This window comes from Rhea pennata, chromosome Z (assembly GCF_028389875.1).
Source record: "Rhea pennata isolate bPtePen1 chromosome Z, bPtePen1.pri, whole genome shotgun sequence".
Taxonomy (NCBI): Eukaryota; Metazoa; Chordata; class Aves; order Rheiformes; family Rheidae; genus Rhea; species Rhea pennata.
This window is the reverse complement of record NC_084702.1, coordinates 25,682,208-25,694,105: the sequence shown is the minus strand read 5'-3', so window position 1 is coordinate 25,694,105 and position 11,898 is coordinate 25,682,208. Positions and strand designations below refer to the sequence as shown.

The following is an 11,898-nucleotide window of genomic DNA, read 5'->3' as shown; positions in this document are numbered from 1 at the left end:
GGGCGGGTGCTGCCGGCGGCGCCCCCCGGTGGCGGCCGCGCTGCGCCGCGCGGGCTGGGGGCGCGGCGGGCGAGGCGCAGCCAATCCCCGCGCGCGGCCGGGCTCCGCCCCTCGCCTGTCTCGTTCTCATCCCCCCACCCCGTGGCGGGGGAGGGGAGAGGGAGGGAATGGAACGCGGCCTGAGGGGGCGGCCAATGAGAGCGCGCGGCCGAGAGCGGGGTGGCCAATGAGAGCGCGCGGCGGGCGGGCGGCCGTTGGGGGCGGTGGCCCGGCCGCCGGGGCGCGCGGGGGCGGCCGTGGCGGTTGGGGGCGGCGGGTCTCGCGGGCCCTGCTGTGGGCCGGAGCTTCGTGCCTGCGGCGCGGTGGAGCCCGGTGGCATACGCGCCTTGCGCGTCCCCGTGGTTATGCGCAGGAGGTGGGAGCTCTGGCTGCGTGAAAACCGTTTGGCCGGGATGGCTTCCTGGGGACATCCTGCGGTGTCCTTACGAAGCGGTTAGCAATAAATGTTAACCCGGGAGGCACTGAAGTGGCCCTTCCGAGTGGCAAGCGTGTTTTGGCTGTTACTGTGTGCTGGAGCTTTGTCACGCTGTGCCATAAAAAAGTGGGAAAACAGCAGTTCTCTGAATATGGTCAAACCTGGTTTGTGCTCAATTTAGAGATGCTTAAACTGAGACGAGAGAATAATATAGGAGTTTTGTATTATATCGTTGGTGGCGGATTTATCTTTGTGTTATTCCCTCCTCTTGAGGGGGGGGAGAGCTGGTGGATTTTGTGCATTTTGGTGGGTTTTTTCCCCTTAAACTAGGATTAGTTTTCATACAGAGTGACGTAAGTTAGAGTCCAAAGCTCAGCATGTGTATCTAGATGTTATTTAGTTTGTTAGATAGTGGATTTTTTTCGCGGGACAAAGGCTAACCCTCTAGAACACACCTCACTAATCTTTTTTAGAAAATAGCCTTAGGTTTTTGAGGGACTGAGTATCAGGGCCTCCTGAGAACAGGTAATCTGTTAGCGCTCTCTGAATAGGCAGATAGGTCATGCAGTTTTGTCTTGATATTCCTAGCAAACCGTCAGATACTGGCTTATAAAATTGTCCAGTGCTAATTGCTGTAGGTACTCAGCACCATTGCAGATTAACAGTTTACTGTAGTGATGGTGACTCTTAGACTAGTCCATATGTTTTTTTTTTCCTGCCAGAAGAAACACATAAAATGACCTTGTAAAGATTTCGCAGGCCTGTGAAATAATGGGAATTGAATATAGTTGAACTTTCAGTCTTCTGTTGCAAATGCAAGAGGCTAAAACTGCTTTCTCTCAGACTGTTGTGTATATCTAACTCTTACTTTATTGTAGGTTTTACTTTTCACACTAATGCCCTGTCTTTTGTCTAGTATAGTATGGCAGATACCCTTTTTTTGTTACTTAAGAGGTTTTATTTTCCTGCTTGCTTTTACCCCCTCTGTCCTATCATAGGCCTTATCTACTTATGTGTGACTTAGTAGGATGGAGTGGGTGAAAAACAGTGTGTTTGTGAGTGGTTAAATAGTTATTAATTGGTGTGTGCTCTTGGTAAGCAGTGTTTGACAAATGTTAATCTGTGGTTTGACAAACTCTAGACTAGTGCTGCTGTCAAGAGAAGCAGCTCTATTGCTATTGATCCTTCTGCTGCGCTGTATCTTTGCTGGCATGAGTGAGTATTTGGTAAACTGAAGGGAATTAATTCAGCTGACAACTGCCGATCTCTTTCTCCTTTCATTTTTGCAGAAATGTTCTTTAGGTGGATTAGTTTTGCAGTGTAGTTCACTATGGGCTCTGCAAGCACCTGCACCACCATTAAATTGTAAGAAGGAGTTGGAGAAAGACAAGATTGTGTCTTCTGGCAGCAGTGTTCAGCCATTCAGAGCCTCCAGGTTGGTTTCTTGGCAGTAGTAAGCATGTGGGTGAACATCTGTTACAGAGTTTTAGTTTTTGATCTCTTCCATAGCAGAATGAGTGTTACATAGTCTTCTACAGTACTAAATCAGCCAGAATGGCTTAAACTGTCTTTGCAATAGTTCTAATGAATCCTCATTGCTCTGTGTTGAAGCATTTGTGTTTTCTGTGCTGTTAAGGCAAGGTAATGGTGAATTCTTAAACAGCTGAGGCCAAATTCTTAAGGAATCTTTGGACATAGTCTTTGTATAAACCTTTATGAAATTTTAAAAACATCTTTCACCTTGGCACATGGGATTGGGTTCTGTAGGTATGTGATTTTATTGTCTTTTCACCGCACCTTTTTCTTACCTAGTGCTATTTGAGCTAGTGATTATACTTTTCTTCCAGAAACTGCCATGTTAATTGATATTAGTAGAACCAAGTCTCGCAAAGTGCCCCTTAAATTGTTAAAATACTGTCTGTGCATCCAGATCTGATGTGGTATGTGTGGGGTTTTTTTATTAACATTAAGATGCTAAATGAGCTGAAAGTTCTGACAGTAACTTTGCAAAGAAGTAGGACAGAAAGCATAAAAAACATTATCTATACCTGGTGTTGCTTAATGTAATAGCAGCTTTTTTGTTGTTAAATTAAAAATTTTCACTGGCTTATTATTTTTGACAGTAAAAAGAAAGAACTGAAGAGAATACAAACTATGAAAGTATTGGTTATCGGCCTTGGAGGGTAAGTATTGACAAGGTAAATTTCTCCTAAAACTTTAGACTGCTATTTGCTTTAGAATTAAGGTTGACATTGTTTCTATTTATGATAAATTGTATTTTGAGATGTATTTTGAAAATAGATTCCAAATACAACGCAATGGTTAGCTTCTTATATGTATACACCATGTAACTCTTTAGAAGTTGTCACTGTCTTTTTCATAAATTTCAGGTGCCATCCCTTTTTTGCCACCATTAGATTTACTCTCTGAAAGCTGTTAGAACTTGCCAGCAAATTTCTGGATGTAGACAGTATTTAATGTGAATAAACTTCTTGGTTTTGGAGTTATATCTGTATTTTGGCTTACTCTAACTATATTTATATATAAGTGGGTATCCATATATCTTTGTGCATGTGTTTATGCATATTTTTATCTTGATGCAATTTTTACTGTGTTTTCTAATTCAGGGTAACGAATGGGGGGAAAACAACACTGGCAGAGAAGCTTAAGAAAATTCTTCCCAACTGTGATATAATCTGTCAGGATGACTTCTTTAAGGTAAAGGCATTGAGAGAAGATCTGATAAATAAAAGTAAACTTGAGATATAGTTTTATATAGTTTATAGTATATAGATATAGTTTATAGTTTTTCAGTCCTACTATTGATAAACTTTTTCTAAATGGATGATGCTTACAATCATATTAACTTCATGCGAAAGGACAGTAGAATAAGAGCACTGCAGTAGTAGAACTTTTCAGTTGCCAAAAAAGACTGAATATTCTCAACAAAAAGATTTTAATGTATTCACTCTTTTCAAATGAAGAGGTAAAATGCATCCAACATACATGTACTCATGAAGCTAATGATATTTTTGTCTTAATCTTAGATAGCAAGTCCATACAGCAGTATGTAGTTCTGTGTCTTCCCAATTAAAAAAGAAAAAGGATGCCTGCATTAACATTAGAATCCTTTATTAAAGGCGATGAAGCTGTTATTATTTCTAGAAAATTCTAATGAACTTAAGAGGTATTATTTGAAGAATCTGTTGTTCTAGATCAAATACAGTATATTGTATTTTCATGGTTTTATACAGCCATTTAATCTTCAAGACAAATTTTGTTGCTTATGATACAGTGGTATATAGCTCATGTTTGTAAATTAAGAGAATGTCTGTGAAAGTGGTCATAAGAAGAGCCCAGAAAATGTTAAATTTTTTTCTCTCCAGCCGGAATCTGAAGTAGAGACAGATCAACGTGGATTTAAGCTGTATGATGGTCAGTAACCTTGATACATTGTTAGAGAACTTTGTAGTGAAATGTCTGCTATGTAGAATTTTAGTAGTTCTTCCCACTTCCTCTTCTACTTAAGGCAAGACGTGAACAAAATGGTTATTTCAGAGGGATCTGTTCAGTTTCTCTCAGTTCACCAATATGTAAACAGAAAATTTGCTAAACGAGTAAAGAGCTGAAGTTAATGCTTCTCCTTTTCAGTTCTCTTTTACCATCTTTTCCTCTACTTCTTGAGTTTGTACCTGGAACAGTAGTGCTGTTCAGTTGAAAGTCTCGTAGCTTGCAGCACTGGCGTAAGCTTAATCTCATCACTTCCTGTGCAGTGATGGATATTTTTCACTTGGATAGTGAACTCATGGAGTGTCATGACTGTTGAGTCTGTCATGATTGCACCCCAAATCAGTCAAAATTTAAGTCTAATCATGACACTTATTTTGTGTCAGATCTCACATGGTGAGATCACATAGTTAATGTTTGCCCAACATGATAATTTAGTCTTTTAAACATTAAAGTACAGATCCACTTTAGGCCAGTTCAAGTGATATCTGTGAACAGTTTATTATTAGCTAATATCTTCCAATACATGGGAATCACAAAATGTATCACTTTCTTGATATTGGCTAGAACCTTAACTTCCATCTGAAAACTGATTTGCATCAGTGGTGCAGTTTTTGCCTCAACTTCTAGATGTCATGAAACTTGAATGTGAAACTAGAGGGATCAGTTGGACATTGAGGTCAAATGTCCATGTTTAATACTCTTATTCTAGATTCTAGTACCATCTGGAAACTTACGGTGTCTTTATCTTCCCCTGTGCATCTGCACTGTTCTGTAGCTTCTAATTTTTTTATTAAAATATGGCTTGCATCAGTTTCTCAACCCTGCTGTCCTGTAGAATGCATTTGTTCCTGTGTTAGGAGAAAGCCTGCTTTCTCTCTATCATTAAGTATTTATCTAAATGATTTATCTTTTGGGGTTAGGTTTAGCTCAGTTGGTTAGAGCATCATGCTAATAATGTCAAGGTCGTGGGTTCAGTCCCTATTGGCCATTTGTTTGAGAGTTAGACTAGATGATCTCCAGAGGTTCCTTCCAATCTTACCAGTTCTATGATTCTATGAATATTTTAATGCATTGTGTTTCTGTCTGTAGATAGACATGTAAAAGTGTTGCTTTATACTGTCTTGCTTGATATGCCATCCTCTTTTTGATCCCATCTGTCTCTCCCCACCTCCCAAATAGCCCAAACCCTATAAAAACACAAAGTAAAAATTTTATGAAACTCACTGGCCTGTTTAAGTTGCAGCTTAGAGAAGGGAGGTGGTTTTTGGGCAGGCAAGTTTTCACAAGTTTCACAAAATTGGTGAGCGGTATGGCAGAGAGAAAGACTGTGAAGTGAGTTCATGTGCTATTTGGTGTTGCATGGTTCAGAGGGACCGTATCCACCTGAAATACCCCAGTCCTGGGGAAAGCTTTAGTTTCAAGGTGTTACTCATTGCAGCAAGGAACAACTTGAATGTATATGAGAAGATGTTTTGTGATAATCTTGTTCCTTTTCATTAATGCTTACTTGACTCTTACTAACAGAGCAGTACTGAAGGTTCTTTTTCCCTCCTCTTTGTTTCTAAGAAATGCTTATGCTTTTGGTTTCAACTAGTACTTGATGCCCTCTATATGGATGAAATGGTGAAAAGTATTCGCAGTTGGATGAACAGCCCAGCAAGCTCACATGTCTTAACTGAAGAATCACAGACTACATATATCAATCCAAGAACAGAAGACGTTTATATTTTGATTGTGGAAGGCTTTCTTTTGTATAATTACGAGTAAGCAGTATTTTGTAACCTGGTATATTAAAAAAATCTCTAGAAGGGAAAAGAGAACTAAATATGCTATTGTCTTAGGCCGCTTAATGAACTGTGGGATAGAAGATACTTTCTGACCCTTCCTTATGAAGAGTGTAAAAGGAGGAGGAGGTAAGATTACTCAGTTATTGCTCACTGAGAGTCACTCTGTCCTCTGACGTGGTGTAGTTCTTTTGTACTAGCTTTTCTTCTGTGCTTGCCAAATATATCTAGTAAGATTAGCTGTCCTCTGTGATTCGCAGGGAAGCTTGTGTAGAGTATTTAACAAGCATTAGCAAACATTTTGTCATTTGGAGCACTGGGTCATTATTTAAATGTTAAATGTCTTAAACACTGAAAAAAGATTTCTTAACTCGGAGAAATTATTTCATTATTGACTGCATATTTCAGTTAAACTATGTTTATAGTGAGAAACACTTCAAAAAATATAAAGCAGTGATATCCTTGGATGAATATAGCTGCATGCTAATTAATGTTAAAGTAGTAATATTCATGTGTGGTTTTAGTGTATTTTTGGTTTAGACTATGTATTAGTTATACTGTTTATTTAATTTAGATTACTAAGTGTGTGTCTGACTTGGCTGCAGATTTGGAGCAATCCATATACATGATTTGGAGCAATCCATATAGGTGAAGTCCGAGTCTACTGGTTGAGTGCAGAAATGCTCCATTCAGTTGGCTTTCATTTTCACATGTAGCCAAGGATTCTGGTGGATTCCACTATCTAGGTTCCTATCTCAACTTGCCTTAAAGGAATTTGGCTTGCAGGCTGGAAATGAAATTGTTAGTCATCTAAACTTGAGAAATCTGTACAGCCAGCAGGAAAAAAATAATTTGTTTTGGTAATGCTTTTGATAAAGCTTAATTTACTTGAGAAAGATATTACACAGAAACCTTCCTTTTACCTCATCTAAAACATGATTGAATTGGCAAAACTGGGAAATTTAGTAAGAGTTCATATCGCTGTATTATAACAAAGGAGCCTCCCTTGCTGCAGCAGTTACATAGGTTCCCTGCCTATTTGTGTTTTGGATAGATGCTCTAATTAAACTATCTGACACCAGGGGAAAAATGTAAAACTTGCATGGGAAAGCAAATATATTTTTGTGTAGCACCAGAGTCTATCAGCCAGCAGATACACCGGGGTACTTCGATGGACACGTGTGGCCTATGTATCTGAAATATAAAAATGAATTGGAAGAAAATGCAAGTAATATTGGTATGCTATCCTTAATTTTAAACTTATAAAATAATTAAACATAGAATTTGGGAGAGTGGGTTTGTTAATTTGGTCCCCTACCAAAACAAACATTTTTCAGATTTTTTATTTGTAGTACGTGGGTGGTAGGCTTAGACCTTTCTGTTGCTTTGTTTTTCATGTTTTTCAGGCTTTTAAATAGAAACGTGTAAATTATGAGGTTAAAAAAGTCAAAATGTTCTGATCACTAATTAAGGTATCTAACAAGGCATCTTGGGTGTGCATGTATGTATACTTGTGTAGTCTGAATAGGAGAGTTCTGAGGAAGTATCTGATGTATTGGGTGAATTCTTCAACAAATCAAAATTCTGGCTGAAGTCCTGAAGACCTAAACTGAGAGTACTTCCTAGGTACTTCTTGTTTACATTCCACTTGCCAGTTTTGCAAAAGTGTCAAAGTTGGGTATATTGGTAGTGCTCTGCCATGAGTTTGTGCAATACTTCACTTGTGTTGCAAGAGCTCTGGGTATTGTCTGCTTCTGGGTGTCAGGGTGGAGGGAAGAGAAATGTCACCAGTGTGCAGACCAGGGCATTCCTTACTTTGCTATGAGAATGAGGACAGCAATACCCCTCTGCCTTGCTCATTCAAATCCTATAGCTGAGGGAGAACCCAAGGTCTTCTAATGTACACGGATCTTTCTGCTGAATTATTCCATTAGTCTGCCATCCCAATGTTACGATCTCTACCTTTCTGGAGATTTTTTTGGACTGTAATATTTGTAAGTGAGTTCTTAACTGAAATACCCTTTTATTATGCTAGATAATAGATACATTTTTTAACATTTAACTTGAATTTAGGACAGAACCAAATGGACTACTGTTCTTGTCTTTTATTTTGTTCATCTGTTGTGATTGCACACATAAGACTACTGAAAATATTCTTAATTGTTATTGCAGATAACAGGCATAGAACTCATATGAAAACTTCTTTCTTTCTTATTTTTTAGTTTATTTGGATGGAACAAAACCGCAGGAGGAGCTTTTATCCTGTGTGTACAATGATATAATACAGGAATTAAAAAAGCAAAGGGAAGGAAGTAAGTAATTTTTTTGGAAATTGAATCTGCCTCTCCAATTCCAAGTTAACAAAAATTAATCGTTCTGTATGGAAACAGTGCTTGGATCTATTATCTGTTTATATGCCACAGTCCTTATCCATGTTTGTCTGTTACTTTAAGTCATAATAAGCTATACCTTTTCTAAAAAGTTAACTGAAATTGAATTTTCTTAAATAATAGGTGAATTCACTACTAGAAAGGAGGGTGGAAGAAAAAGCCCCAAACCCAACCTGTAAGAGGGGAGGGAGGGGCAAAATATCACTGAAAGCAGAATGATTTTGGGGTGGTAGTTTCTCCTAGGATACAGTCATATCATGTGTAAACAGAGAAACAACACCATAGGTGACATGTATTTTCTTTTTTATTGTAGATAAGCAAGTTACAGCATAGTAACACAGGACGTTGGATTCTCTGATGTGGACTGGAAACCGAACACTGTAGTACTTGGCAGGGCAACTGAGCAGATGTTACATGTATGTTCATAATACTAGTTTGTACAACGCAAGTGGATTTGTAGTGACTATTAACTCTGTAAGCCTGGCCTACTGAGTAGTATTAACAGTGAAATATGTTTTGGAATTCCTTCTAACAGTAATTCTTTAGCCAAATGCCGATCTTAAACTTAAGCATGTAATCAGATTTAAAGAATATAAACGAATATTTTTTATATAGGAAAAATAAAATATAAAGATGCATTTCTGTTGATTAATAAAAATATGGAAGATAGATGTATGCAATTTCAAATATAGTATTTGGGAATTACAGAGTGATTATAAGCTAGTAAAAATATGGGAGGAGGTCATTGATAAACATGTATAGAGGAACTGGCTATATGCTGTTGTTAAAAAGGCAACAGTAATTTTAAGACTGTATAGTTAAGAACTGTTAGCCTATTCAGTAACTGAAGCTATTACTGATATAAGTGAACTTATTTAGACTTGTTAAATACATACATAATGCTTCTCAAGTAATTTATATATTGCACATTATTTGGAGCAGTTGGGGGCGGATATAAAAAAATTGAAGAGAAATCAGGTTGTTGGAAAAGATGGGTAAATGAGATGTCAGAGAGAATACAGATGCATCGCTGATAAGGTTAAGTGATGTATCATGGAAAGATTGAGAATTGAGCTGGCATAAAGTACTAGATAAGTGCATGCTTTAGGAATTGGTATTAAGGAAAAATATTCTTAATATAATTTCAACATGAGTTTTGAAAATTAATGAATATTTAAAAAGCAGGTATTCTAAATGTATGTTAAAACTTTCTTAGATAGTTTGTGTATATATTTAGATAAACTAAGTAGAATCAGCTTCAGTTGTTGAATAAAAAGTGCATCAGCTCTTTTTCCTCTTACATTTTTACCAACCAGATAAACAAGACTTATAAAAGTGAACTACATACATTAAAAGAAAATGGTAAACTATAAATTAAGCTTTGGCTGAACTGATCATGATGATTGAAATGTAATAGTTTATTATCAAGCAATAGGAGTCCTAAAACTATAAAAAGAAAAAAATCTGAAACAGATCAGAGCTGTGTAAAACTATGTGTAAGACTTAAGTACTTCCAGATGCTAATTTGTATATTTTGCAATAAAAAATACTTGAAGTTGCATTTGCTCAAATGCGTTGATGGACTGTCTGGCTTGAGACTGTTTTTGTTTTCTATTTGGAAGAGGTGCAGCTGACAGGGAGCGGCTGATACATGAAGGAGAATGTTGCTGTTGTCTCCCCTCCCATCTCTATGCATAACTTACAGACTTACTGTCTTCTTTTGATAATCCTTGGAAATACTTGTTTTACATGGAGAAAGGCATGAGTACAATTTCAAGAGATATGATGTTTCCACAACACTGTAAGTGATGCTTTTATGAATTGAAAAGGATAGGAAGTGAAGGATAAGACTTAATAATCACCTTTATTAAGGTGATTATTTTAGTATTGGCAGTCTGTATGTTGTGTTAGTCAGCAAATTTAGTAGTGACTCAGAGGCAGGAATGAATAATGAAATCACTCGAGTTTGCAAATGATACAGAACTTTCTCAAGTAGTCTGATGTTGGGCCAGTAGCAAGGAACTCAAATTCTGAGTTTGTGAGATCCTTCCATGGTGACGGGGGATAAGCTTCAGTAAAGATTTATGCATCTGAGGAGTAATAGTTGAAATAATTTCTCATAAATGTACATGGTGCTGAACTTGTAACTGGAAGTTACAGCTTGAGCAAGTTATCTTTGATGGTTCTCTGAAACCACTGGCACAGTGTGGAGCAACAGTCAAAATGTTGGGCATCTTATGGAAGGGTACTGAGAAGGTACTATTATGCTGCCGTATGATGCAAATTTTCACTATTGTGCAGTTCTGGAAGGAAGATACAGTGGAGTAAAGAGAAGGGCAATTAATGTAATCAAGGAAGTGGAGCAACAGCTTTGTGAGGAGATACAAAAAAGATTGAGATCTTAAATTTGCAGAGGAAAAAACTATGGGGTCAAGGTTTACAAAACCTTGGAAGCGGTGAGTCGAGTGAATGCAGATCTTCTATTCACTAAATCTGACAATAGTAGCTCTAGGTGTCACTCTTCTGTTTTTTAGAACAGATCTACTGTCTCACAGAGCAGGTAGTGAGCTTCTGGAATTTATTGTCACAGGAGGCAGGCAGTACCAGCAAGCTAAAAGGGACTGGGAAATTTATATTTAAAAAAAATGGATCCATAAATTGTACTAAAAGAAGCAGGCAGGATGGACCTGCCTCGAATGGACTCCAGGAAGTGACCTGACTCACATGATGTGCCTAAACTGCATTGTTGTCTTGCCACTTGCTATAGCAACTCACCTTAGTGGGAAAAGACAACACTCTCCTGACTCTCTTTGGGAGAGAAACTATTTCAGGTGCTGTTACGAAAGTTCACAGACCTCCCCTGCAGCAGCATTTGCTTCTTTCCAAAACTTAAGTTGTGTGTTAGAATGCTTTGAAGATGGCATCACCATTGATGGGAAAAATCTAGTTTGGCCCTGGCAGCTGGCTCTTGCTCTTGCACACTCCTATCTTTTGTGCTAGCTCTAAAGCAGTTGAGGAGGGCTGCAGGAGAGGAATTGGTGGTGAGGAGAGGACGATTTTTGGACGCAGCAACACCTTCTGGCTGCAACTTTAGGCTGTCACAAATGAAGGAAAAGTTTGAGTGTCTTGCATATGCGTATAAATGTGGGGATTTAAGTGTTGCTTTCGTGTATCAGCCATCAGTCTTCTACACTATAGGAAGAAGAGAAATGCAGGGATAGGATTAGTCTGACATATAAAATGTTTTCTTCATCATTATGATGCCAAAATAATGGGAAAAACATGATGATACAGTAACAATAATTTATTCAGTTGGAACAAATATTTTATTTTACAAAACGATTACTCCCTCTCTAACTTTCAAAGGTAAGTCTAGAAACTAAAACTTTTAACTCCAAATACTACTGTCATTGACTCAGATGTTGATTTTTGTCATGTACACTGATTTTTATCTCAGGTAACCAGATAATGCATTACTGGGAACAATTACACTTTTGCCCATCCTACTGGGGATAATGTCTTTGCGCTTTTTCTCTGGCACAGCCACCTAACACCTTTATAGTCAGAAGTGTCCAGTCAAGTAATACAGCTGCATCCAAGGGAGAAGAGTTGTGTTAGTAAAGACAAGAAAGGGAAAAAAATGAGAGTTTTTACATTAAGAGCCTGATGCTCCTATTCCAACAGTTAGAAGATTGGTTGTGTCCCCAGCTGTTATCACTTGGTTTACTTAAAAGGACAT

The 11,898-nt window shown here is 38.0% G+C and overlaps 1 protein-coding gene across 1 annotated transcript; it reads left to right on the top strand.

Annotated features, from left to right (window-relative positions):
• Positions 1 to 272: 272 nt before the first annotated feature.
• NMRK1 (nicotinamide riboside kinase 1) lies at positions 273 to 9,730 on the top strand. Its single transcript, XM_062599303.1, has 10 exons — positions 273 to 415; positions 1,765 to 1,910; positions 2,599 to 2,658; positions 3,103 to 3,193; positions 3,862 to 3,910; positions 5,580 to 5,748; positions 5,827 to 5,898; positions 6,900 to 7,006; positions 7,992 to 8,081; positions 8,473 to 9,730. Exons 3-10 carry the CDS (start codon positions 2,630 to 2,632, stop codon positions 8,490 to 8,492), a joined length of 627 nt encoding a protein of 208 aa, XP_062455287.1. The 5' UTR covers positions 273 to 415; positions 1,765 to 1,910; positions 2,599 to 2,629; the 3' UTR covers positions 8,493 to 9,730.
• The last annotated feature ends 2,168 nt before the right edge of the window (positions 9,731 to 11,898 follow it).